Source organism: Triplophysa dalaica, chromosome 13, assembly GCF_015846415.1.
Source record: "Triplophysa dalaica isolate WHDGS20190420 chromosome 13, ASM1584641v1, whole genome shotgun sequence".
Lineage (NCBI taxonomy): Eukaryota > Metazoa > Chordata > Actinopteri > Cypriniformes > Nemacheilidae > Triplophysa > Triplophysa dalaica.
In genome coordinates this window covers 14,622,044-14,648,944 of record NC_079554.1, presented here as the reverse complement: position 1 = coordinate 14,648,944, position 26,901 = coordinate 14,622,044, and the positions used below count along the sequence as shown (strand labels likewise).

Below are 26,901 nucleotides of genomic sequence, written 5' to 3'. Positions count from 1 at the left end.
TTAATAATTAAACAGCATTATATAATAATAATAATACTGATAAATAAATCCCAACTACTATCGACTGTTTTAAAGCACATACTTCTGCAACGGTTATCAAACCCATATTAAACTAGGCTAAAATGAGTATAAGAAATAAAAAATAATTAAATTAAAAATAACTCAAAATGAAGATTTGAGCTATTCTTCCTGTGCCTGCCATAGTTCACTTTCTGTAACCTTATTTAGTGAGATTGATTCAATAACACCATTTTTCCTTAACTGGCAAAACATTTCATAATCAGCTCTCTTGTCTCTAAGCATCTCCTTTACTGTTTACCAACCATAACAAAAAGAGGATTTAGAAATAGTGATCCAGTAACAGTGTGAAATATCTTTGTGTTGCTATGTGCTGCAATGTTTATTTTAACAATAGGTGGCACCAGAGGACTCTTCAATGAGCACTGAACTCAAATGTATTTAGCAGAATACAGACACAAGGCCAAATACAACATGTCAGAGTCTATATTTCTTTACATCAAACAAAAACATTTAATACATAAAAATACAGAATTCCTTAAAGGTAATGTTTATATCCAGCCAGGTCAAATTGAAAAAAATTAATCTTAAAACTTGTTGAGACACTTCAAGAATCTTTTCGTTTCAGTTTTTACTTCAATTTTCTTAAAGGACATACTTATATACATGTAAAATTAATGAATCTGTATTCTTTGCAGTATTTAAGGTCTTAAAAAATGCAGAGCATCTTTCTGTTATTTTGACACGTTTCTCCAGTTTTCATTTCTGCACATGAATTTAAACAGAAACAATGTTTTTACTTGCAATTTGGGAGATATATTGTCAGTAGATAACAGAATGAAACAAAAATGATAATTTACCTCAACATACTTATAAACAGTAAATATAGAAAAACGTAAAATAATTTTGAAATGGTCTCTTAACCTTTTCTGCGGCTTTGTATGTAAACTACTGGAGACTGTTTGTCCTGCAACAATGGTCACAAAAGTTTTTAAACTTACTCTGAAAGGTTGTTGACTTATCTTCACCATCCCTTCCGTACATGTACAAAACTCAATGTGTGTCAGTTAAATATTTGTGTGCTAACAGTGACTGTATCCTCTCTTTAAACTCAAACAGATATAGATTCTTCTACATACAGAGCATGTCCATTTTGAAAGTATTGAACATACAGAAGACTTATACTGTTCAGACAGTTTTGACCCATTGCAAAAGATCACATATATCACGGATCAAAACATTTATCATGCACATTCAGCGCCGAATCACATCGTAAACGAAGTGCCATAGTCACTGTTTGATCCATCTACAGACCGCCGCGTGGACATGTACATTTCAGAGGTGACCCTTGAGGAACGTCGTGCAGACATGTAGTTCTTCCCCAAGCACCAGATGTCCTCGATGATCTTCCTGAAATGATTTCTGAAATTGACCCCGATAAAGGCGTAAAGCAGGGGGTTGAGACAAGAGTGCAGGTAGGCCAGGCTTTCTGTTATGATAATGGCCAATACTACGGCCTCTTCGTGACTGCATTCCTGCTCATCAAAAATGGTAGCGGTACGATATAACAGCGCTAAATTGTAGGGCGTATGGCAAGCCACGAACACAAGGACCACGGTGAGGACTACACGCACTGCCTTGTGTCTTTGAAAGTTCTTGGCCCGAAGGAGGGTGGCAATGACACTGATGTAACAGAAACCCATGATCAGCAGTGGTAGAAAAAAACCAGCTCCCACCTGAGCGCTGGGCACCGCGATTTTGAATGTTTTTGCTGTTACGTTAGAACTAAATCTAAAAAAGCACACGTGTGGTTGATCGTTGAAGACGGTATAATTACTTTCTTCAATGGTAACAAATTCAAAAGGGGAAGGCTGATACCGTTGATAAAAAATGAAGGTTGGAAGAGACAGGACCAAGGCCAGTGACCAGACCACCACACAGACCAATCGGCTGTAAAGCAGGGTGCTGGAACGTAGCCGGTATGACCTGCGGGCCTGCACGATGGCAAGGTAGCGATCTCCACTGATGCAAGCCAGGAGCAACATGCCGCTGTAGAGGTTCACGCTGTAAACGCCACGCAGCAGCTTACAAGACCAGTTCCCCATAGCCCATCCATTCCGCTCACTGTAGATGATCAAAGGCAGTGCCACCACAAACATGATGTCAGCGATGGCCACATTCAGTAGGTACACATCAGTCATTGACTTGGTTCTTTTATAGAGGGCGTACGTCACAATCACCAGGGTGTTGCCGATAAAACCAACGATGCAAATGATGGGGTGAATATATAGCTGAAGGAACCTCTCAACGTCCAGTTTGTGGTCCACTGAACACAGCCCTTCAGTTGAGTTATAGTCATACGAGTAATTGAAGTTATCAGACAAGTCATTAGAGTCATTCTCCATTTTCTCAGCTTGAAACTTTAAAAAGAAAATAGGAAGTTAATTTGAGGAAAGCGGTAAATAGTAAAACTGAATTTTATAAAGCTGTCTGAATGAAATCTAAACTATCCCTCTAAAAAAAGTATATACTAAAAAGTACTATAAAACTTTTAGTGCTATATGGCACCATATTTTGGTACTTCAGTTGTTGTTCAGCGGTGCTTTGGGACGACTGAGGTAAGAACCACCGAAGAACCATATAGGGGCTTAACAGGTTATTTATACGGAAACGGCAATCCAAAGTACCTCTGAAGAACCCCAAGATATAGTGCTAAATAAAAGTGGTTCCTCTTTGATTACTAGCAAACAACCACTTGTAGAGCTAAATAGTGTGTATAGAGTGTATAGAAAATTTTAAATGGCTATATCCAGAAAAGTGTAGCTTTAATATTCTATATAATTTATTGACAACTTTATAAATAAAATAAAGCATAAGATGATACTATTAGTTCCCATATTGTAATTTCTTTATATTTTATACTGTACAGGACAGATTCAGTTATTGTTCTGCACTAGGAGAACATGTGTCTGTGCAACTGTTGCTTTTTGGACATTTTATCTTTGCATAAAGAGGAAATCTGCAGAAAATCAGGTCACATTGTGTAAATGCCACCAGAAAATTAAATGCCATAACCCAAATGACCTATTTAATGTAGCTTAAGTGCTGAAGAGGATGTTCACTTAAATGTAAAACTTTGAAAACTTTTATTTTTTAAAAATGCTTTTGATGCAAGCAATAAGTATTGAAATAAGAAAATATTTATTTACAAATAGATAGAAAATAAAACATCTAAAATAAAGTAAATGAAGATTAAAGTAACCAAAATGTTAGTGTTTCCCCTTTATGGATTTTTTTAATTTAGAGAAAACAGATATTGAGCCAATCATGCACACAGATCTTTTTAGAGAGGAACTGAGAACTGAAAATATTTTAACACGTTTTTGCAGATTTGTGATAAACAGAGAATCTGATAATGAATTATTTTTATTTCTTTACTAGTATTTGACAAATATTTATTTTTCTGCAAATAATTTGGTTACATTATAGACAGTGATAGAGGTTTTTTACTAACGCTTCTCTGTGCTCCTATATCATATTTGAATACTGGTGTTTCACAGTAAGCACAGATGAATACTTACATTTTATGTTTATATACATTGATTATCAGAAGCAAAAATGTATTAAAGTCTGTCCTGTCTGTCCAATTAAACATAATAAATTATTCTGCATTTACCTCAAAAATCTAATTTTGAATAAAGCTCAGGCAAAAAACAGAAGCCACTTACCGGTCGTAATACAAACAAGTGTTACGGAATGCAGAATTCAGCTGAGGTGGGCAGGTCACTGCCAAACAATAAGAATGACAAGTTTGATCTGTATCACGCAAGGAGGTGCTTCACTGGTGCGTGTATGTGGGAACATCAAAGTTGCCCGTTTCATGCGATTATGGTTTCATTTAAAAGTGGATGGTATGCCTCAAACAAAGACAGATAATATGCAATCACTTTCAGTTCTAGTATACATACAGTACAAGGGTCTAAGAACTGCACCTTCTACGGAAACAATTTCCCTGTTATCACTGACATTAAAACTTCTGCTATATGAAACTAGAACAATGAAAGTAAGGAAGGAGGGTTATGCATGGAAAAACTAAAAAGACAAGACAATAACTGGCTTTTGTGACGCGTTAATGGCCGCAATCTAAAGCGAGGTTTCCTCTGGGTGGACAGAGAGCATGTTATGTAATAAACAGTTAAAGTGTTTCACTTCAAGCCTGGCCATTCATGGCTTTGCCATGTAAGCATCATAAGTTTGTGCACTTCCAATGTCTATAATTTCGGGTTTCTTCTTACTGAAAATTACATAAACTGTATTTTTAATCTGCTTGTCATTTTATGACCTTCCGTTTTACAATAGCAACAATAAAAACAGGAAGACTAATCAAAAACAATACGGTACTTCATCGTTTATTATGTCATCACAAATCCATAAATACATAAGGTACAAAATATAGGACGGGGGTTCAAAGTCACGCAACATCTTCCATGTAGTCTGCACCCAAGCTTATCTGCGAGACGCTAACATCCTGAGTGCTTTCATCAATCTTGAAGACAGAAAAAAAGAAATGACTATTAGAATCACTGTGATGCATAACGTTTCTATCTGTGGTGAAAAAAACAAAGCCTAAACTGGAAATGTTAACAGGGTCAGAATAATGATTTACAGTATTTTACTACAGTGTAATTTAACTCCAATCAGGGACGGCCCTGTTATACAATAAACACTTACTTCCTTTTTCCAAGTCGTAAGACTTCTTTAAATAGCCATTTCTGACATCAACATAACATCTTATTTTTACTTCTGTTATGAGACACAATACACCATTTGATTCATGAGGCCAGTTTTAGGAATTGTTTCTTGTCAAACAGAATTATGTAATGTTACAAGGATCCTAAAGAATTGAAATCAGTAATAACTAACATTACAGCTTTGACACTGGATTATTATGGTTTCAAGTTCATTTTCTGAAAGGACATCAAAATGGGTCAAATATTAATACACTTCATGCATTTAACAACCAATTTTGCTTACTGATGTCAGTTAAATGATTAAGAACCGCATTACAAGTACTTTCTTCATAAATAAAGGTATTTTTCAAGTGAGATGTTTATACCTTATCACTAATGTCAGGCCCCTCTATTGACACCTCCTCAATCTCCTCTTCAATGCTCACTTCACTCTTAGAGTTTTCAGAGCGGTGACTGAAAAATGAGAGAGATGAAACATTCAAACACTCCATCATGAAGATGAGTAAAAATAACAGAACACTAAACAACCAAACATTGTTTACCTGTTGAAGTCATCGTCATAGTAAAGCACTTCATCTGTGCACACAGCATCTTTTGAAAAAGACAAATGATACGTGCAAAATTGAGAAGTTTTTATGTTTACAAGGTTAGTTTTAATGCAAGACAGATAAAAGGTCATACCCAGCAAAGGAGATCCAGTATTCTCATTTGGTGCTTGCACATTTTTAACACCTTTATCTTTGAAACTAGAATGATCTAAAATAACAAATAAAGAATAAAGATAAGCAAATATATGACATGGCATGGCATTACCTTATACAAATAAATGTTTTTTCGGTCTATTTTAGACTTAAAAATATAGTATATTTATATATATTATATAAAATATATTATATATAATATATTTTACTTTATAAATAAAGTAAAAATAGAAATAGCGACGGTCTCCCCGGATGCATGTGCCAGGCCTGAAGTTTACTTCCAGACTGTGTTTAGTTATGTTAATATTTATTTATATAAATAGTTTATTGTATATTAAAGGGATAGTTCACCCAAAAATTTATTTATTTATTTAATACTATGGGAGTCAATGGGGGATGAGAACTGAAGACAAATTTTTCATTTTTGGGTGATCTATCCCTTTAATTGAAAGAAATAAAATTTTAACTACTTAACAGTTATAGATTCTTTGCGGAGATCTAAGTTAAGTTTGGGACACATAATGTTTGTTTACGTTGCTGCTGTTAAAACCATCTATAAATAAATAAAGGAGGAATAACCCATTTATAAAATCGATAAGGGAAAAATATGAGTCCCAAAAGTGGAGTTATACCATTCTTATCAGATGCAGGATCTTTCTGGCTGCTGTCGGCAGAGACTGATCCTCCCGTGCTCTTTAACTGTGCATCCGTGGAGAGAGCTTTTCCGGAAAAGCTGCCCGACGTCTCTCTCCTGGGAAACAGAACGACAACACTTTCAGCAAGAGTGAATCCATTTCTGTGAAGCAAGTTGACAGCCACATAACGAGAAGCAGAAGAAGAAGGAAGTCACAGTGGGGGACAGAAGGAAACAGCCCAGCTCACCTGGGTTCAGAATCAGGGCTGGGCCTGTTTTCAAAGTCCACTCCATCACCCTCTTTATCAATGCCTATAGCAGACAGGCTGAGAGCAGACAGAGGCAGAGCGTGTTCATCCATACGAACAGATATCGTAAACACACAGGCAGAAAAACACGGTCATGTACGAAACATGCAAAGTGGAAAGAGGGAAAAGAGGGAAAAACGTAACACAAAAAAGACACGATGACAGTAACAACACTACCCTTTGTCTGAGATTCTGCTGGTAGACCACTTGTTAAAGACCCCAATCTTATTGCATGCAACTGTATGAATGAGTCTACAAATACCCCCAATAGGGCAAACAGCCTGATTGTACAAACATGGGTCTGATGGCTGCGGTGGGCTTGAATGGCAGCGTGATCACTCCATGCACACTCACTCATTGAGGCTAGTGCCCCTCCTCATTTGAGAAAAGGATCGCCCTGACAGGCTTCCTTCTTTCTGCCAATGCTGACTTCTCACGAAGGGGGGGAAACACAGACAGACCACAGACACAGTAAGAGAAAGAGAGGGAAGAGTGGAAATAACAAAAAGCAAAAAAGAGGGACAAGAAGCAAAGCTCTAAACGCAAGATCAACCCATTGTGTGTGTCTATAGAAACATGTAAGTCTGAATCATATTGAAATAATGTTAATGTGCTAGGCAAAAAAGGAAGTACTTACTCTTTTTGGCCAAACATTTTTTCAGAAAGCCTCAACCCCGAATAAGGCTTATCTGCTGATGGTAAACTACTGTTCTCACGTGCAGCATTAAGAGACAATGGGGAAAAAGGAAGAAACAGGTCAGAAAAAAGACTTCTCTGTTTCATATCTAAAGTGAGTTATTTTGGGCCATTGTTGTTAATGGCTTACAAATGTCAGTTAAAGGAACAGTTCACCCAAAAATTAAAATTCTGTCTTCATTTACGTACCATCAAGTTGTTCCAAATCATTATACATTTCTTTTACTGTTGAACACAAAAGAAGATATTTTGAAGAACTAAGGAAAGCAAAAGGCTCTGAGGCACTTTGACTACCATTCTCATTTTTCCTACAATGGTAATCAAGGGTGGCCAAGAACTGTTTGGTTAAGAGCATTCTTCCAAATATATTTCACCGTGTTGATCAAAACAAAGACATTGATACAGATTCGGAACAACTCGATGACCGTAAAACTTGATGTGTAACGATAACAGAATTTTTATATTTAGGTGAACTGTCCCTTTAAGGGCAGGGTTCAACTGCAAAAAAAAGTACATTTAGGTATTCAAAAAGATGTGTATCCAGATCAAAACGTTCTTGAAATTACAATCAAAGATGCTGGTGGCTTAGATCAAGATTGCGTTTATGATTTCATACTCTTTCAGTCTCAGTGGAACATGTGGGAACAGAAAGCATCCATTGTTCATAACTCTGAATCACAGTCAGGGTGAATGCCTCACACAAATTTTTTTACTGGTGAAAAAACAGCACTCCTTTACCAGCCGTAGGTCTTCTGAGGTTTCGGAAGAGGATCGTCAAAGAATGAATCTCCTTCCTCATCCTCATCCTCCAATCCTAGCTCCAGTGTTCTCCTGAGTGGGTTGGAAGCATTCTTCCCATCACCTGGTCCCCTCTCTGACCCATCGGACACTTGAACGGACCCTATATTCTTTAAAGACCCCGGTGTTTCATGTCTTCTGTCAGCAGTCTACGGGTAAGTTAGAAAAAGTATAAATACAGACCAATTAACAAAAAAATCATGTTGTACATATTTTATCTGATGTTAGCCACATAAACACGGAGTCGTATGGACCATGTCTGTATAACTTTGACAGGTTTGGAACCAGCAGACCTCTCGTATTAAGATGGGGTGTGAGGTTGAATGTACGAGTAGTGTCAAAATGAGTGTTTTTAAAACAGTCATCGAAGAACCCTTTGACCTGATTTCAAACACTACGTTCTCAAGTAAAGCTGCCCTTGATTTTGGACTTCCTGTGAATGGATGATTAAAAGCTAAACATTTGACTAAAGTTACAAGAACAGTGGGTTGTTCAACAGCCTATTATGAAACTAGCCATTGTTCATTTCATCTAGATTACATACGCTGATTAAAATGTTGTCATTTAACCCACTCACAAATCAACTACTGGATTTAAGCCAGACTTCTTTACTTGAGATGAAATGTTTTGCCAAAGAGATTAAAAGATAACAAAGTAAAATTGCATCATCAGATAGAGGTACTGGTGAGAGATTAGTTTGCTAGTTAGTTTGTGAGTAATAGATTTATATTCAGAATTGTATAGGGTGTTTAGTTGAAGCCTGTCAGTATCTTTGCCTTATGAAGCATTTAAATAGATTCATTTGAATTGTGTACTCAAACCGCTCTACAATATCAAATGCTAAGGGCAAGATGGCTCCAATTCAACCATGGGCTTTGATCACCTCCATTACACCAAAGTGAAAAGTGAGTTGTACATTTCTTATTTAAAAAACAGAGAAATGCACTGCAGTCAGATGAAAAGTCAGACAGTAAGATGACAGTCTCGCAAAGAAGAACGAATCCTAATTTTGACATGAATGATCAAGTCCTTCTACTCTTCATTAACAGCCAAATGTGTTCATACAGCACTTGTGTATGAATGATGCATGACACCTAAAGGAAGCCGCATGGTTGAGCTGATCAAAAGAGCCCCTGAATCAGACGCACTTGTGCTTTACCTTCAAGTCAGCGTTCTCATCCTGCGCTGAACTGTGCTTAACAAATCCTTTATACCTGGGTATCTGAGCACCAGAACACAGCCATCAGCTTCCCTCAATACACAATACTGACATGCTAGCCTAACTAAAATCAATACATATGGATGTGGATAGAGTTGGAAAATAAAATAACAATGGGATGTATGTTTTTTGATTGGATAAGAAGACAATGATGGCATGCAACAAGAAACATGCAGTTTATATGATGCATGGATTATTAACAAACTCAGACATTTTACACACGAGTTTAAATGAGGATATTTAAATAATTTAGATGAGAAATTTAAATAATTAGAGGACCTTTTTCATCCGTTTAATATTCCGTAAAAATATATATACATATATACACCTATATATTTATTCAATACATGGTTTTCAATATATTATATATATATATATATATATATATATATATATATATATATATATATAGGTAGGTTTATTTGAACTGATAGAGACAGAATATAAAAACTTTTTTTTTTATATAAAGGTTATAAATTGATTTGCATTTCAGTCAGTGGTCAGTGAGTAAGTATTTGATCCCCTACCAACTAGCAAGAATTCTGGCTCCACAGATTGGTGGATGTGCCTATATGGACCACAGATTAGACCTGTCACTTTAAGAAAGTACTCCTCTATCAGCTTGTTATGTATATAAAAGATCGCTGCTGACAGAATCTGTATCTTTTATTTCAACCTCTCCACCAGCATGGTCCAGACCAAATAGGTTTTAAAGGATGTCAAGGACAAGATTGTAGACCTGCACAAACCTTGAATAGGCTACAGACAGAAGCTTGGTGAGAAGGACACAACTGTTGGTGCGATTATTTGGAAATAGAAGAAATACAAAACAACTATAAAATGCACTTGTTCTGGAGCTCCTGCAAGATTTCCCCAAATGGAGTAAAGATGATCATGAGAAAGGTTAAAGATTGAATGATTTCAAGATAGTTGGGACCACAGTTAGCAAGCAAAGTTTCTAGCCAGTTTCTAGACCCTAGTCCTATAGAAAATCTATGAAGGAGGCTTAAACTTCAATTTGCTGAGCGACAGCCAAGAAACCTTAAAGACCTTAAAGGAGTGGACTAAAATGTATCCTGAAACATGTGCAAACCTGGTGACCAACTATCAGAAATGTTTTACCTCTGTCTTTGCCAACAAGGGTTTCTCCACAAAGTACAAAGCACTTGTTTTGCCTGGGGATCAAAACTTATTTCACTGACTGAAATGCAAATCTATTTATAACCTTTATAAAACATTTTTTTTCATTTTATATTCTGTCTCTATAAGTAAAAAATAAACCCACCATAAAAATTATAGACCCTTCATTTCTTTGTAAGCAGGCAAACTTAAAAAATCAGCAGGGGATCAAATACTGATTTCCCTCACTGTACATATGTGTGTGTGTGTGTCTGCTTGTGTGTGTGTGTGTGTGCTTGTGTGTGTGTGTGTGTGCGTGTGCGCGTGTGTGTGTGTGTGTGTGTGTGCGTGTGTGTGTGCGTGTGTGTGTGTGTGTAAAAACAAAGAATGTAGAACAAAAATAAAAGAAATGGTTGTTTGGACATTAAAATTACACTACATTTTTTATATTGGTTATAAATTAAAAACACAAGAAAAATGAATATATCCGTATAAAACAGTCATCTTGTGTGCCATGAGATTTTGTAGAAATACTCTGGTAAAAACCCTTTTTCCTTTGTGACTCAAAATGCAATGACAGCAAGTGCCTATCATTACACATCACCCAAAGATAAAAGATATGAGATATGCTCGTAACACAAACACACACACACACACACATTACTAAAGCAGACATTTTCTATTCATACAATAACTGATGTTCTGAGGTTAGACCCATGAAGATAAGATTAAGTACAAATGTACGTAGTATGAAAAAGATGTGGGTTGAAACAAAAAAATGTGGGAAACATTTGATAACACACTGTAGGCTTTGCCAGCTTCTAGTTAAATCTTTGATGATGTACAGTAAATTGATACATTACATGCGGGACAAAATATACTTATGACACCAGAGATCATGTGAAAGGAAAGTATGTGAAAGTAAGAGAAGTAGATAGATACAGATAGAAAGGAAGTGAGTTTACCTTGCTGGCGGAAGATGAAATGATTCTATCTTCAATAGTTTTACTTGAGAAGTAAAGTCCATCACTGCCGTCATTAGTAACCTATGAGAGAAATAACAGGTGACACAGGTCATTAAACTTATACACACCTCACAAAGAATTTTTTGGGTTTTAAAGGTTACTAACCACGCTTCGACATTGTATGAAGAAGCATTTGTACATTCCCAGAAAGTCCTGAAAGTCTAAAGCTGAAGAAAAATTGAAATTGGAGAGGAACAAGAATCAAAACATGACATGAAAGTGCCTTTGAAACTGATGATAAGAAAATAACAAATGCAATCATTCTTCAGTTTGTCATTTCATACTTGGTCAACAAAAGCAAAACTATCATTAACATGTGAAATATTTGCATCCCTAAAACAGTGGATAAAGCAAAATCTTGGATCCTCACAGGTGCTTGTGTCCCTGCTTTTGTCTTTGAGTTCCTCATTGACATAACTTTCCAGCACGTTTCTGTTTATTTGCAAGGAAAAAAACAAGCAATTAATATGGTGTGAAATTCAGCCTTACATCATTAAAACAGCAGCACTAAGTTATAGCACTTAACTAACTATTTAATAATTATTGAACTTTTTATTAAATCTAAAACTTTCTACTACGAAAACAATTCTGGATTTTTTTGTATTGTATACAGATATACACTGTGTTTCCATGATGAAAGCCACGACCACAACGAGAGGGATTGCAGCCATATAGATGAATACAGGAGAGAAAGAATGTGGGAGGATGTAAACACTTTCAGTTATTACATAAACGAGAGTTTCAGTAGCATAAGGGAACATATTTCCTAGAGGTCGTGGCATTCTGAGTCCACTAGCAAACCATACCTGCAGAAGTGGGGAAACAGTTCTGAGAAAATGGCAACAATTGATTCTCTCTGTATTTCGCCAATTCGGATCTGTGAGATAACAAAATTAAAATGTAATTACACGTTCACACAATCCATTGCTTATGGATATTCAAAATAAAATATACCTTGTCATAAGAGTCAAATTTTTTACGGGCATCTGTGATTTGACGGGGCGACAATTCCTAAACAAGGAAGATTATTTTTCATTATATACACTACGAAGACATAGTAGTTGTAAAAATAATTTAAAAGTAGACAGGATATAACATAGAACAACCACAACACTTGCAGCGCTAGTGGTGTGATTGAGAATGTGTGATGCAGGCAAAAATTCTAGAAGTAGGACAAGCTTGTTTTGCACAAGTATCTTAACAGGAAACCTTTTCTTGCAACACCACTTGAAGATGTTCATTTACATCACCCTTCCCTCATGTGACCTGAATAATTCACCTTGGGGTTTGTGATGTGTGGGTAAACCAGCGATATGAATCAACCAAACACATGCACTCCAACCACAAGTAAAATAAGTGGGTTAGCACTATTACTAGACTGTGACTGAAACTTCTCCTGAGAGCGAGCAAACCCTACCTGTGTTTACTGTACGTGTGGGTGCAAAAAACAGATCATAGACAGATTAAGAGAGATAAAATATGCCAGTGAAGGTAAAGTACCTTGGGAAAACTTTTCTCTGTGACTTTGTCTCCCTGAAAAGAGCAGGGAGAGAATAAATGTACTGCAAGGAATTACATTGATGTTTATGATCAGCTGAAATACAGAGCATCAAAGATCACCTCTCCAAAAATGGAAGTCTTTTGTCGACTTCTCTTGACCAGCTCAAGCAGAAGTGGGGTGTTTCGATTCACCTCTGACTCAGAGATGCTGAGCTCCTTGGACAGACTTTCACGAGTCTCAAGCCCGTTCAGCTAAATAACACAGTAGGAGATGTTATTTGGTATTTTACTTATGATGAAAGAGATTAAACATGAATCATGTCATGAGTAATAAAAGGTCAGGTTCACATTCATGAAAACATTTACATCTCAAAGAAAATGCACACGCACACCTGCGTGATCTTTTTTGATTGGCTACTTTAACCATGCAATACACATGAAGGCAAAAACAATAACGCACCGTGTTGATTTCTGGTTGGAACACAGCGAGAGTGAAGTCTAAATTAAAGACCTGCAAGAAGTCAGTGATGAGACCTGCTACGAGGCGTCCTTCAAAAAATGAGACGCAACGACAATGTATAAGATACCAAGGAATACCCCAACAAATGCAAAACGAACAAAATTAGAACAAACTCTAATAGCTTACCATCCTTCGTGTTAAGAGACTTTTTTAGGTTTTCATTCACAAGGGGAGTTTTATTCTATTAAACAAAGACAGCTTTATAAAGATTTCACACAGATTTACACACAGATTAATTGAACACGACAGGATTTAGTAGTAAAAGGTAAAACAGTTTATAATGACCTCAACTTTGTCTTGTTCCTCCAAAGCAAGAAAAACAGCTGCACGTAATTCTGCCTGTAAATACAAATAATAGATGAATAGTAGTATTCGTAGCTGATTCACACCCTAGATGATTTGTGGCCTTGTCATTCTACATAACTACAATATATATACCGTCCTCAAAACCAACAGTATTAGTGTAACAAAATAAGACGAATTGACACTGGTTGGTTAATTAAACAAGGATTAACAGGCTTGTTGACAATATTCCGCATAACGTTAGAACAACTGATTAAATAATGACATTGATGAAGTTTCAGAGAAACTATTCTGTAAATTATTTTCTTTAATTTGGTTTAAAAGGGGAAAAACAAATGTTATAAAACAATACTTTCAGTAACGTTGTGACAGTGACTTTTGTGTATTTGTTGCCCATAACAACTTTAGCATTATGCTATGCTAACAAACAATTCTTCGCTTTGAAAACAAATGATCCAAAATGTGTAACGTTGAGGTTGTCAGACTTATAAGACTTCAGTCAAAAACGTAGAAAATACCTTAATTTTATTCAAAACCCCGCTGTTTTCCAAGTTTTGGATCAGTAGATCTCTTAGTTCCGTGTCCTCCTCTGTGGCAGACATCTTCGTCGTGTGTCATGTGACCAGGAGGGTGCGCAAACCAGCGCCCCCCCACGGCTGTTACAGACGTGCAGTGGACATTTTAGATTTTATCATCTAAGTTACCATTATTACAGTCTTTGGTAAGTATTTAGAGATATTCTTGTATGTACCTGTGAATTTATTATGGGAAATATTTTTTCCACAAATGGGCAATACACTATTCTTTTTGGAAATATGTCTCCAAGTGACGTTATGACAGACGTCAAAATGCGAGGACATTTGAAGTGTCAACACTGTATTTGAGTAATGGTGGTTTCTTTGTGTCTATAAAGCAAGTGTGGTTATGAGTCAATTGCTCCTCGACATTATGATAATTTAGCACCGCAGTTGACACTGCATGCGCGTGATGGCACGTCATGGCTCATCAATGTCATTTATTTAATGTAGTCAATGTAAAAATATTACCCCCTATATAGGTGTGAGCAAAGTTAACTTGAAAACGTAAATGAAATGTAGTCATTAAGCTCGTGCATATTGAACAAAATGGATATTGAATGTGGCAACACAAGTTTATTGAGTAAGAGATGTCAACACCAGCATGATAAAAATTGTACAAAGTTCACAATTTCAAAATGAAATATCACGGCAACTTGTGATCTTAAACACTTAGAGCAAAAAAAGTATCATTTTAACAGAAATCATGCCATGTGGTTGAAAAACGAACTAAGAGAGAAAAAGAGCTGGATAGAGGAAGAGAGCAAGAGACATTAAGAAAGCTATGTTTCTTTCTTTCTTTTTTAATAGAAAAATCCTGGTTTAAAATGGTTAATTAAAATCCATTTGAAATGGAAACTTGTAACCTGATGATTTCACAATTATTAATAAGAAAAGTATTCTGCATTCAAGCATGTGACACCATAGATAGTTTTCTATTTAAATAGTCACAGATAACCTTTTGAAGTAGATAGTACAATATGTGCCAACTGAAAATGAGCAGCGGAATTGTGCTTAAAATCCCCTTTTCTGTCTAATCGGTGATGATATAGTGGATGAGAGGATATTGTATTTTGCTATCAGTGTTAAAAGCGTTACTATCTTGGAAATAAGCTGCATACACAAAGCTTCTGCAGAGATGAATGCCGTGTCATGGGGAGAGCAGATGTCTGGATATTACAAAACAATAAATAAGAGTGACCAGCACCATTTGCATGAGCTCTCTGAAAACACAATGCTAGCCTTAATAATAGATAAATTAGAAAGAACGCCCCATGTATAGCCAGCATCAACCAGAGTCATTTCACACTATAAAAATCACTGTGAGTCATGCTTGGTAAACACAAATAACTTTAAAATCCACCACTGAAATCAGCCCTGTATGTGACTTTGCTTGATGCTTGAAAGGGCTTTGAATAAATGCAGATGATCTTGGGGTTTCCAGACTATAACTGTACATGTTCTTAATATATTATGGAGTAATGTTTGTGTCAGTAGACCCCCCCCCCCCTCCCATAGTGATTGGAATCTCCCACACGCTGACATAATCTAGACCCGTACCGCACATTGTTTATATCAAAAAGCTTCCGTAATGTGTTTTTCCACGATTCTTAGAGCATAAAGTGCCACTGATTTCTCATAAACGTAAAAAAGCAATGAACATGAATCGCAGTTTACCACACGTGGTAAGCCGACCTCTCAATACTGTATAGGCCTATATTAGGAATCCACTGTCGTAGTCATGTAATATGATGAGTTTGCATTGGTGACACACTTGTATTAGTTGTGATGAAACTCTACACGATTGTTTGGACAAAATCTACAAGACGGGTGGCTGCTTTACTATGACACAATGATGGATGAATGGTGACGTTAACCCTGTATATCCAGCACACTGATAAAACTAACGTTCACGCACAGATTTACTTTCTTCAAAAAACTTCCCACAATTCAAACATCTGGGCACCTCCTTGGTCTCCTAAAAGAAATAAAAACACCAAAACATGGAAACAAAGGTGTCCCTGTGCAAAATCGAACATGAGAAATGTTAAACCATAATGCATTCATCCTTTAGGCCTTGATCACCCGGGTTTAAACCCTAAAACATGACTGTATTAAAAGATTTATATAAAACTTAATACTTTACATTTAGTAAAAAGATTCATTAGCTTTCTACTATGGTAAGAATAAGAAATTGCATATACCCAAACTTTTGCATCCCATATCTAAATAAATGATTGATTCGTTATCATATATTGCTGATATTCTATCATACTACCACTAAACATTTTACGATCAATAAATTCATAATTAATGTTGGATTGTCTCCTTGAAATTTTCTGTATTGGCCTTACATTTAGCGAATGGATTTTGAAAATACGTGTCACTTTATGAAATATTTCTCTCTCGGTCTTGGGATTTACACCATTGAGTTTCCGTGTCATGATGTTTGCATTCACAAAAATTGTTTTTTTCCATCAACGTTGGGAATAAAAAAAATAAAAAACAAGCTGAAATAAACGGAACAATACGCATACTGCATTAGAGTGCCCACACTGACCACTATAAATATGATTTCAGAACCAAAAGACATGGTTTCTCAATATTTTTTTTTACAAAATGTAGCCAAAGTCGAACCACAAAAAAATGTACCACTGTACATCCATCGAACAGCCTGCGCAGCACGTAGCTCCTATTAGTTCAGTAAAAAGAAGCTGATTGCCCTTACATTCCCTCAGTGTAACCCCCTCTGCACCTTTTTCGGATTTAAAATAATGGATGGTTTTTGTTTACAATTAATAAATACATATACACTAAAATGTGCATACATTAGCAGCTATAAACAGTACATCACATTATGTCAGGTCATATGAAAAAATTTACAAAACATGAACGATCCTCAAAACATTTGCCATTGGTAGCGTCATCTTAAAGCAAGGCAACAAATAAGTTATGTCGTTTCTCCAAAGCGTAACAGAATAATAAATAATGCCAAATAATACAATAAAGAACAGCAGCAAAAAAATCATACAAGTTATCCATACTTTTTACATGATGGGTTTCTTTTGATTCTTATCCGTTTCGTTTTTGCATCCCAACTCTGATCACATGACCCCAATACCTGGTCATTTGCTGAGCCTTATGTTTGCTGCAAGCTAAACGTGGATGCCTTGCACTGCCTGCTTTATGTTCTCCAGGAGGACCTTGTTCTCCGGGCTCTGGTACTGGTCCTGGTGAGTGTACATATCTGTCAAAGTGCTCACATACGTGTCAAAGTTTTGCTCGTTCATCGGCTCCTGTGGAACAGATCGGGATCATTGGAGGTGGAAAATAAACATGTCATCAAATATAAAAGTGAACATCCATTTAACAAATCATCTTAGGACTTATGACAGAAAGGGAAGGGGAAAGTGGATATTTTAGGGAGGAATGAACCCAACAAAGCATCCTTTAAGATTCTAACCTGAATATCTGATACTTGAGCTAGTTCATTGGAAATTAAGCATAACTTGATCAATCATATTAATGTGATCTCTATTTGGTCTTCAAAATCAAACATAAGACTACCCTTAGTGTTTTTGATAATATATATCTGATGGATAACAAAAAAGTTAATGCACATACATTATGTATGCATGCATTGGTGTGAGATTCATGCTTATGAGTATGTGGGTAATACTGGCATTCACATGTAATATATAACAGATCGCCATGAATAGCAGACATGGATGTGCACAAGCTCAATGAGCATCGCTGTGCCTGATAAATAATGTGTTTAACGATAATAACATGAGTTTACTACCAAATAAATATGGCTCATATTACGACCCCAGCTTTCTTATTGAATAGCCTGAAGTGGATTTTAATATGCGGTACTGATAAGCTTTGGAAATTCACTGACTGCTATTATGATTAAGATAATATGCATGGACCTGTGAGATGCATACACGTCGTACTGTGTGTTACAAAAGAGGGAGGACTAGGGGAGGAAAATGATAGTGAGGAGAAGGATAAAGTTAGACTATGGAAAGTAAATCTCTTACTCTGTGGGGCATCTGTAAACAGCAGTAATTTTTAACAGGGGCATCTTTCAGTGGCATCGGTTTCTACAGGAGGGAGAGGTGTAGAGAAAAGACTATTAGCCTGGAGAGACGCCAGAAGTCAGTGTTCTCAGTGACAGGCCTCTACACATTGCAAAAATGACAGATGTTATCTAACCACTGTAAAAAAATGAAAAGATTCTCGAGGCACATTTTGGGCTCCTTAGATTTCAAGCTGGCATTACCCTCTAAAGAACCTCTATACACCCTTCTGGGAAACAGTCCTCTAGACTAGAGCAGGGGTTCTCAACCTTTTTGACTCCAATGCACCTCACTATATTCTAAATATTCAAAGGCCCCCCCTACCACGTACAAAAACTGACAATTTCTACCCAATAAAATAATTCAGAGCTTGACATTACCTGGAAGCGTTATTTATTATAAAAATGGCCAAATAACAAGAAATATATTTCATTTCGTCAAATTTATTTATTTTTGTCAGCTGTGGTCCCCCTGTTGAGAACCACTGCTCTAGAGGAATTGATATATTGAAGTTCTTTAAAAGACAAGTACAAGTTCTCCAGAGGGTTCTGGCAGTGTGGCTTCTCAGAAACCCTAACTGCCACCAAAATCTTTTAAAGGGACAGTTCACTCAAAATTAAACATTCTGTCATCATTTATTCACCCTCTTGGCATTTCAAACCTGTATGACTTTCTTCTGCAGAACTCAAAAGATTATATTTTCAAGAATGTTGGTAACAGAAAAGCAGCGGTACCTATTCACTTTGATTGTATTGACACAAAACCAATGCAAATCCATTGTTCAGTTACCAACACTCTTCAAAATATTTTGCTTTTGTTCTGCATAATCACACAGGTTAGAAAATAAATGACAGAATTTTCATTTTTGAGTGAACTGTCCCTTTAATCTTTACAGTGTAAAGTTAACGTTAAATACAAAAAACAAGTCTGGATTGAACATTTGATGGTTGAGCGGTCTTGCAATGACAAATGAATAGGCAACAGTTATCTGATGGGCAGTTGAAAGACCCCTCGTGACTTTAAATAAAATCCTTCAGAGGTGGGGGTGGATAACTCAGGAGCCATATTCAAGAAGACATGTTTCAGTTGTTTACAAACATGGCTGCCACATTTGAACAGGGCTCATCCAATCCACCCCTGTCTCAATGTGTATGAAGGCACTGTGATTAGATAATGTCGGAGCATCTGATCCACAGCGGCCATGTTGTTACTCAACTGAAAAGCAGTGGAGTTTGTTGTTCTAGAATGGTCAGTAAAGAGGAGTGACCTCAGCACAGAAGCATATGGAACTGCGGAGAACTCAACAACAAACATAAAGAAGCAGATGGGAGAAACAATAGAAATCAGAATTTCATCCCTACTGGTGAGTTCGATCTGCAGACTCAGTCGAATGTTGTCCTTATGGCCAATTTATAAAAATCCCAAGTTTTTGATACAGACAAACTAAATCTATTCTATGCAGGTGAATATCAAGCAATGTAGACATATTTTATACTTTTTTTGAATTTTATTAAGTGTCTGTATAAATCATTGTCAAACATTTGGATCCTGACTTTGTTTAACAGAGAACGTTCCATTGATCACTGATATATTCTTACCCCGAGGCGAGGCAGGTGCAAGTCTGTCTTTGGATGGAGGCCCTCATTGGCACTTACCATGTGAGGGAGCTGGATATTGGCCAGACTGTTGATAAGCGACTGGCTGAGGTTGGCGAGCTCATGTAGCAGCGAGTCGTTCTGCTGCTCGATGGCTTTGTTTTCATCTTCAATGGACTTCAGGTTGGTCTCCATTGTGGTGATCTGGCAGGAGATATAGAAAAGCATCTCTGTGACTGAACACACAGCCAGACCCTGACGTGATGGATGGCAGCTCGTCTTACTTGTGTCCGTAATTTGATCATATCTGACTCTACTTGATTGTTTGATTCGTTCAGGTCTTTGATTTCTTCATCCAGTTGTTTGATCTCCTCATCATTTTCTATGCCTAGAAAGGAACACAGAGGGGAAAAAATATCATGCTCTTATTATTTTCAACTAGAATTTTCAACTGGACAGTTCCCCCAAACATAAAAAATTCTTCCATAATCACTGTGACAGAAGTTTACTAATTTGTTACATTTATATATCGCTTTTCTGGGCACTCAAATCGCTTTACATGGAAGAAGGGAAATCTCCTCAACAACCTGGATGATGCAATGGTAGCCAAATTGCGCAAGAAACCTTTGCGCCACACACCAGCTTATTGATGGAGAAGAGACAGATGTTCCAAATCTGCCACTCAAGAACAACTCAAGTTACCAAATCAAGATTTGAAGACAGAATTTTCATTTTTGCGGGAACTGTTCCTTTAATTCAAATTACTTGAATTCATTAACTAGTTACAGTAATGAAAAATTCGGAAAAATGTATGTACCTTTGCTTGCTCGTTGTTTGATTGTGAGCATTTCAACCCCTGTCATCCTGGCTTTCTTCATAGCAGACGTGGCACGGGGACAGCCGGAAAGACTATACACGTACAAATACAAAAAAGATAACATTCGATTTTAAAATTCATAAGCCATGCTTTAAAGATGCAATACCACGGTGTACATAAATCAGAAATATTTTGCAAAGTCTGCTTTTAGTTTAAATGACTTCTAATTATTTCCTAAAGCAACCCAAATACTTTAAATGGGTTTTGTTTGCATGTTGTATTTCTTATTAAACCATCTAGAGATGCCTTCTGCATCTTAAATATAGGAAAATTCATATGCACGTTTACACATTCATTCTGTATGTTTTTTTCTGCCACGCTTGCACACTTGTGTACCTCCGGTGGGTGAGAAAGCTGCCACTGACGTGGCCCGAGCCATCGCACCCTGGAGTGGGGCAGGTCATGCCGTCTGTCTTGCCAGACTTCCAGGAGAAAGGCGCTCCGTTCACATAACCGTCTTTCTGACGTTTGGCGGCCAGCGGGCAGCCGGATGCGCTGCGGTGAGATGCGTACTTCCCTGTCACATGACCCTGGCCGTCACAGCCTGGCACTGGACACCTAAAGACATCGGCACAGCGGCAATAAGTTTACACACTCACACACACATGCACACAAACAAAGGTTCTTTGTCACAGCCTGGTTTGCTGTATAAACAACTTGAGCAGCTGGTCAAACCAGAGACGTGCACATAGGGCTACACAGTTCATCGAAAAACTACGTATGAAGAAACAACCTGAAAAAACAGTCTAAGTGAAAAGCATCAGCAGTCATTTGGAATTAATTCAGATTCACTGTCGTGCTGCTTGTTTGCAATGCAGTGCGCATATATGCCGTGAGCGTCTCGAACAAAATAGAACACCCCCATTATAATCAACAGGGCGTGGATTTACTAAGGTACAAAACAGTAGAAAAACAAGAATATAGAGGATAATAATCAACATGTATTATTTTGCCATAACTGTGCTGCCTAAGTGCACAGACCCTAAACTATGTTGCAACTAAATTAACAGAATTTAGGGGAAAAAGCACCTGATTGGCTCCTGGTCATCCTTGTCCTCCTTACTGTGCATTATTTTAATACCACTCTTCTTTGCCCGAGGACAACCTGACAGACTTTCAGAGCAAGAAACACATTTAACACTACTTTGAAACCACTGTTGGGCAAGTCGGTATTTTCAAAGTATGAACATATTTTTGAGTCTTCACCTTCTGTGAGAGGCGTAGTTGCCTGTGATATGTCCAGAGCCATCACAGCCGGGAGTGGGACACCTGTAAGCGAGGAAAACATGTTTAACCTCAGACGGATCTCGTCCTGATGGTCAACTGAGGTTGCGGTTTAAACACGAGTGTGCTTACTTCAGATCCTGGGAGTTGGATGTCATCATACCACGCATGCCTTTGTCAGCCAGTTGGCAGCTTGATAGCCTTAAGAGAACATTTTACAGCTTTAAGTTTTACCTTAACATTGTAAAATCAAAATGATAGTTTTGTGGAATTAAGGGCACATAGTTTTAAAACCTTTTATCTCTGTCTCCCAGGTAAGTGGAGAAAAATACGAATGTCATATCCTGCATAAACTAGATTGCTTCCTAAAATGACAATGTCCCTCCTCTAAATACTGTCTGCAACAGACCAGCTAGTATCAAATCAAAAGTTATATGTATGACAATTAAAATCTATTTTTAGGTAAAAGGGTAGAGGCCATTCAATGTAGCCCCACCCAAATCTTCCTGTTATAACAGGCAGTACATCAGCACATGCAAGTCAACAACAGTTTTCAAACAATTTCACATGGTCTTAAACTTAAACGTGACTGTCATTTTGTCTGCTAAATTTCAAGTGAACACAATAAAAAGGTAGTGCATAACATTGACATCTATATTGCAATCATGACATTCCTTTTACATCAGAAAAATAAACTACACTTTTACTTTTGCTAAGTAATCACTTTTAATTAATCAGTTCAGTCCAGTATTTGAAATTTAGCAGCATCTAGTGGTGAAGTTGTGAGTTGCAACCAACGGCTCCCTTCCCTTTCAAAACACTGACACAGCACTACGATGTTGTCACGTTTTCACTTGTCTGCCGAAGGAGATAACATGTTTATAAAACGCGCTCTGTTGAGCAGTTTGTCTGTTTACTGTAGAAACAACATGTAAAATTCCATGTAAGAGGACTCCCGTTGTACGTAGATAGAAATAGCTCATTCTAAGATAATAAAAACATAACACTTTATTATTCAAGGTCTTTATACACCTCTGAAGAAATAGTTACGTATATTCTATTGCATTTCTGTCAGAAGATCCACCAAAAATCACTCACTGGACCTTTAAAGTTCCTTATTTGTGTGTAGGTGCTGGGCTTACGTGAGAAGTTCTTTCTTGCTTTCCTTACAGGGGGCATATTTGTGTTTGGGGCTGGGAAGAGCCACTTCCCCTGAATACTGCTGGTCCTCCAGCAGATCCTGAAGGGGGTCAAGGTCATCCTGAAAATGAGAACAGACAGAAAAACATGTTGTGTGATCGAGAGCAAAAAGAAGAATTGAACAAAGTTCTGCTCGTAAGTGCACTAAATATAGTTGAGTTCATATACAAGAGGATATCATTTTCTTAAAACAGTGAGCTGAGAATTAAGAAAACTAATTTGCATTCATTAAGTTTTCCAACAATTTAGTAGAAACATAAATTCCATCCTGAAATAATATAATAGCTTTACTCTTGAGCTTAATTAGTCTTTAATTAATTAATTACAGAAGACAAATCCTCTTGAAATGATAATCTCCAGAAAAGTAAAGGCATGCAGTACCAGCAGTGTAAACTAGATGTCCCTTCAGTGCTTCTCATGAAACATCTCACCATCCTTCAAATCGTTATAAAAGAAGGTACAAAATCCAACTTCCCTAACCATGCATTTATTCCTGAAGGTTCACACAAGGTCTTATAGCTACCATTATAATCACACCCATCTTTTGGGAGTACTCATAATACTTTATTCTGCTTGTGCCGTGTGAGGGGAAACATTGTAGCTGGAATTGAGTTTAAAACCAAGCAGAACCAAGTGTGTGTAGACGACCATGTCATAACAAGTCTACCTTTAAGCAAAGCATTTGAGAATATTTTCACAAAATGTATTTACAATAATGACCAAAAGAAGTAGGGAAATTAACCACTGACGTAAAAATAAACTCCCAGACCAAATTGCTCTTTGATAAAATGAAGTTACTTGTCACAATATTGTCACAATGATACAGACCTAATTATTACACTTTAATGAGAGAGGAGTGAAGGACGTTTTTGACAAGTTTTTTTGTTATGTCTTTTATTATGTATTGGTGACAACTATATCTATAATGTTTTTAGACAGGCTGATGAGATTTAAAATGCGTTTCCCTTTTGTATCTTTTGCACAACCCTGGGTTTACATATAATGTATATACAGTAATAATAGATGCAAATGCAAATTGCTACTCAACAGCTCTCAAATGCTGTGTATTTGTTGACTTCTCCAACGCGACACATACAATGTGCCAAAAACGGTGGTAACAGGCATCTAATTAACTTTATTTAAAATGACACGACTGCTGCAGATTCTAAGCACATCAGGGGGTTTTGGGGTGGGGGTTACCTCCTTGTGGTCCTCATCCAGCCTTTTGATCTTGGTATAGTCTACAGGCAGGTCCCAACAGTCTGCTGTGCTCATCTGGTAGCAGTGGCTGTTGAGCATGGCCTGCCGCTGGGGGGACATGGGCTGCAGGGGGGTCAGAACTGTGCCCCCACTACCCTCTACCAAGCCTCCAGCCCGGCAAAGATCCAGGGTTCCGTTCTCATCGCCATCGTGGTCATTTGGGCTCTGACGTGAAAGAGAAAAAAGGGTTGATGAGACAAATAGAAAACATGGGAGACTATTAACAGCAGAACAAAGATTTTACAAATATGATTGTAGCCATAAAGCGAAGGAAAAAGACTTGTTGACTTATTCAACATGCTAATGTAATACGACCATTTCAATCCATTTTCTGATGAATTAAAACAGAAATAAATCCCAGGAGTGGCAAAGACATGCAACAGCAATGTGAACAATATGATTTAAATCCAACAAATATTCATTATTACTAAAATACACGTAAAATCATTTAAAATAAATATGCACTTTGTTTTCTTTTAAGTAGATAAGATGTGATTTTTTTGTTATTCTGACCGTTTCAATTTTGTCCAAAAAATGCAAATAAAATTGCATCAAATTTGGAATTTGGGGGAAATGTTGTCACTACTTCACAGAATTATATAAATATATACTATTTTACCTAAACACATTCATTTAAATATTAAATTCAGAAAAACTGAATATATTTTGGAATTAGTTTTTTCTGTGCGGCTGTTCTGTCGGACATATGGCAGAGTAGCAATAAAGAGTCCCGGTTTAAGGTCTTTCTACCTTCCCGTTGTTTCTTTCTCTATTCCACTGTCTTGTCTGTGGAAAAAATACCCCAAAATATATGATCCAGAATAGTATGTAAATTATTAGGATAATGCTCATTTATCATGCACATTCTGCAAAACGGATTGGATTTATCAAACGGGTCGACATGAATGGATTAATCACAAAGAAAACAACTTAGTCATTTGGACAACACCACATTAGCTCACATCCAAATCAATGTAACCTTGAAACAATGATCTGTGAGTAAGTGCATTTTTAAAAACACATTAACCTGATAAGTCTTGGGTGATTCGGGTTCAATAAGCATTTTTATATATTAATACAGAATATTGTAGCATTGGTTTCTTGTTGACAATATAACATGCTCTATGCCTTCAAACCAAATGATGGTAACATTGGTAAAATTGAACTTGAATTTATATTAAAACAATCCGATTGCAAATGATGTCACACATTCTAATTTTATAGTCTACCACAAACAACATTTGTCCATTGTGCATATAGGAAAAGACAATTTTTTTTTTAAATATTAAATTTAAATGATTAAATAAAGTTATTAAAAAAAATGAAGACAAAAAAGAGAGGGAGCAACTTGCGTCTACTGTCCTATATATCAACACACAGATGCTCAGTGGTGAATACAGCATATAGAGCCCTGCAGATCTTTATTACCTCTGTTTCTCTCTCTCTCTCTCATCCTCTATTGCTCCAGCCTGCTACCTTGCTGTCCTTAAAGAGAGGTCATTGTCTTTCCTGTGTGCCCAGAGGGATGCTCGGAGAACAGAGCAGACCTGGACCACAGCTGAAATCAACAATAATTCTACCTGTCTCAGTGAGAGAGAGGATAGGGTTATAACCATCCCAGCGTGCCTGCAGCTGCCAGCCTCCCCTAGACCTCTCCATCCCCATGCTCTCATTATCACCGTACAGATTACGGCCTAAAATCGATGTGCCACTAAAGCAATCAGAGCTCGCACACCATTAGGCTCATATGCCGAACCTAACTCTAACACAGAAGACCTCAACCACCCCGTCACCATTAGCCACAGAGAATGTGATACCGCGCCCCTGTGTAGGTGAGCTCGGTGTTACGTTAACTGCTGTAAAATGAATAGAGGAGCAGGGGTTCGCCCTGAATGATTAAATTGGCACGGCCTCATTTTGGGAAACTGAGCAAAAGTCATAAAAAAACCCAGAAGGTATTAGCTTAAGAGAAAGAAAGAGAGGAAAAAGTCAATGCTCACCTGCACCAGGAGCTCGGGGCCTTTCCCGCTAAGGCTCTGGGGCATCTCTCTGCAGCGCGTGGACAGATTGAGGATGGCCGTGGCGGCCATGTGGGCGGCTTCCATGTCGTGTGTGTAATCGAAGCTGCTCTTGCTGCATGTGCTGCTGGCGCTGCTTCCTCCCCCTCCTCCTCCTCTGCCTCCTCCACAGCTGAGGCTGCTGCTGCTGGGAGCGTAGCTGCTCGTGGTGCTACTGGTCGGACTCGAGGTCTTACAGTAGCGCTTGGCTGAGGAAATATACACGCATTAAGAAATGAAAAGGGGGGGAGAGCTTGCTGTTGAATTTACAGACACTGTCCTTGGACTTAGAAAAACGTAGACAGACAAACAGATATATTCATATAGATGGAGAAAGGATAGATGGATAGAAAGATTAAAGAAACCTTAGTCTGGCTGATTAGATGATGTGCTGTTCCATGATAAATGCTGGGAGGAATTGAGTGTGAGAGAATGGAGA

The 26,901-nt window shown here is 37.3% G+C and overlaps 3 protein-coding genes across 10 annotated transcripts in view; all 3 read right to left on the bottom strand.

Moving 5' to 3' along the window:
* Nucleotides 1-584: 584 nt before the first annotated feature.
* ccr6a (chemokine (C-C motif) receptor 6a) lies at nucleotides 585-3,869 on the bottom strand. The gene is made up of 2 exons (XM_056763706.1): nucleotides 3,747-3,869; nucleotides 585-2,438 (listed from the first exon to the last, which is right to left on the bottom strand). Exon 2 carries the CDS (start codon nucleotides 2,421-2,423, stop codon nucleotides 1,284-1,286), a length of 1,140 nt encoding a protein of 379 aa, XP_056619684.1. The 5' UTR covers nucleotides 2,424-2,438; nucleotides 3,747-3,869; the 3' UTR covers nucleotides 585-1,283.
* Nucleotides 3,870-4,406: 537 nt separating this feature from the next.
* cep43 (centrosomal protein 43) lies at nucleotides 4,407-14,206 on the bottom strand. Of its 5 annotated transcripts, XM_056765065.1 has the most exons (21): nucleotides 14,111-14,206; nucleotides 13,575-13,628; nucleotides 13,416-13,470; nucleotides 13,230-13,318; nucleotides 12,890-13,021; nucleotides 12,770-12,802; nucleotides 12,224-12,280; nucleotides 12,076-12,146; nucleotides 11,640-11,701; nucleotides 11,375-11,436; nucleotides 11,210-11,290; nucleotides 9,066-9,128; nucleotides 7,847-8,055; nucleotides 7,050-7,118; nucleotides 6,767-6,841; nucleotides 6,353-6,430; nucleotides 6,103-6,221; nucleotides 5,451-5,525; nucleotides 5,312-5,360; nucleotides 5,135-5,222; nucleotides 4,407-4,564 (listed from the first exon to the last, which is right to left on the bottom strand). In XM_056765065.1, exons 1-21 carry the CDS (start codon nucleotides 14,192-14,194, stop codon nucleotides 4,490-4,492), a joined length of 1,680 nt encoding a protein of 559 aa, XP_056621043.1. In that variant the 5' UTR covers nucleotides 14,195-14,206; the 3' UTR covers nucleotides 4,407-4,489. The 5 variants fall into 5 exon arrangements, with proteins under 5 accessions (XP_056621043.1, XP_056621045.1, XP_056621044.1 ...); XM_056765067.1 differs by lacking the exon at nucleotides 6,767-6,841; XM_056765066.1 differs by lacking the exon at nucleotides 9,066-9,128.
* Nucleotides 14,207-14,728: 522 nt separating this feature from the next.
* The window catches only part of myt1la (myelin transcription factor 1-like, a), a 49,977-nt gene continuing 37,804 nt past the window's right edge, over nucleotides 14,729-26,901 (bottom strand). For 2 of the 4 annotated variants that reach the window (XM_056764634.1, XM_056764636.1), the window contains 12 exons: nucleotides 26,406-26,671; nucleotides 24,346-24,570; nucleotides 23,088-23,206; nucleotides 22,078-22,146; nucleotides 21,928-21,990; nucleotides 21,751-21,834; nucleotides 21,058-21,279; nucleotides 20,662-20,753; nucleotides 20,129-20,232; nucleotides 19,905-20,048; nucleotides 18,211-18,273; nucleotides 14,729-17,463 (listed from right to left, as the gene is read on the bottom strand). In XM_056764634.1, the coding sequence (XP_056620612.1) occupies nucleotides 17,323-17,463; nucleotides 18,211-18,273; nucleotides 19,905-20,048; nucleotides 20,129-20,232; nucleotides 20,662-20,753; nucleotides 21,058-21,279; nucleotides 21,751-21,834; nucleotides 21,928-21,990; nucleotides 22,078-22,146; nucleotides 23,088-23,206; nucleotides 24,346-24,570; nucleotides 26,406-26,671 (1,592 nt within the window). In that variant the 3' untranslated portion in view covers nucleotides 14,729-17,322. The remainder of the gene's footprint in view (nucleotides 17,464-18,210; nucleotides 18,274-19,904; nucleotides 20,049-20,128; nucleotides 20,233-20,661; nucleotides 20,754-21,057; nucleotides 21,280-21,750; nucleotides 21,835-21,927; nucleotides 21,991-22,077; nucleotides 22,147-23,087; nucleotides 23,207-24,345; nucleotides 24,571-26,405; nucleotides 26,672-26,901) is intronic. The other 2 variants (XM_056764635.1, XM_056764637.1) reach the window with 2 other exon arrangements.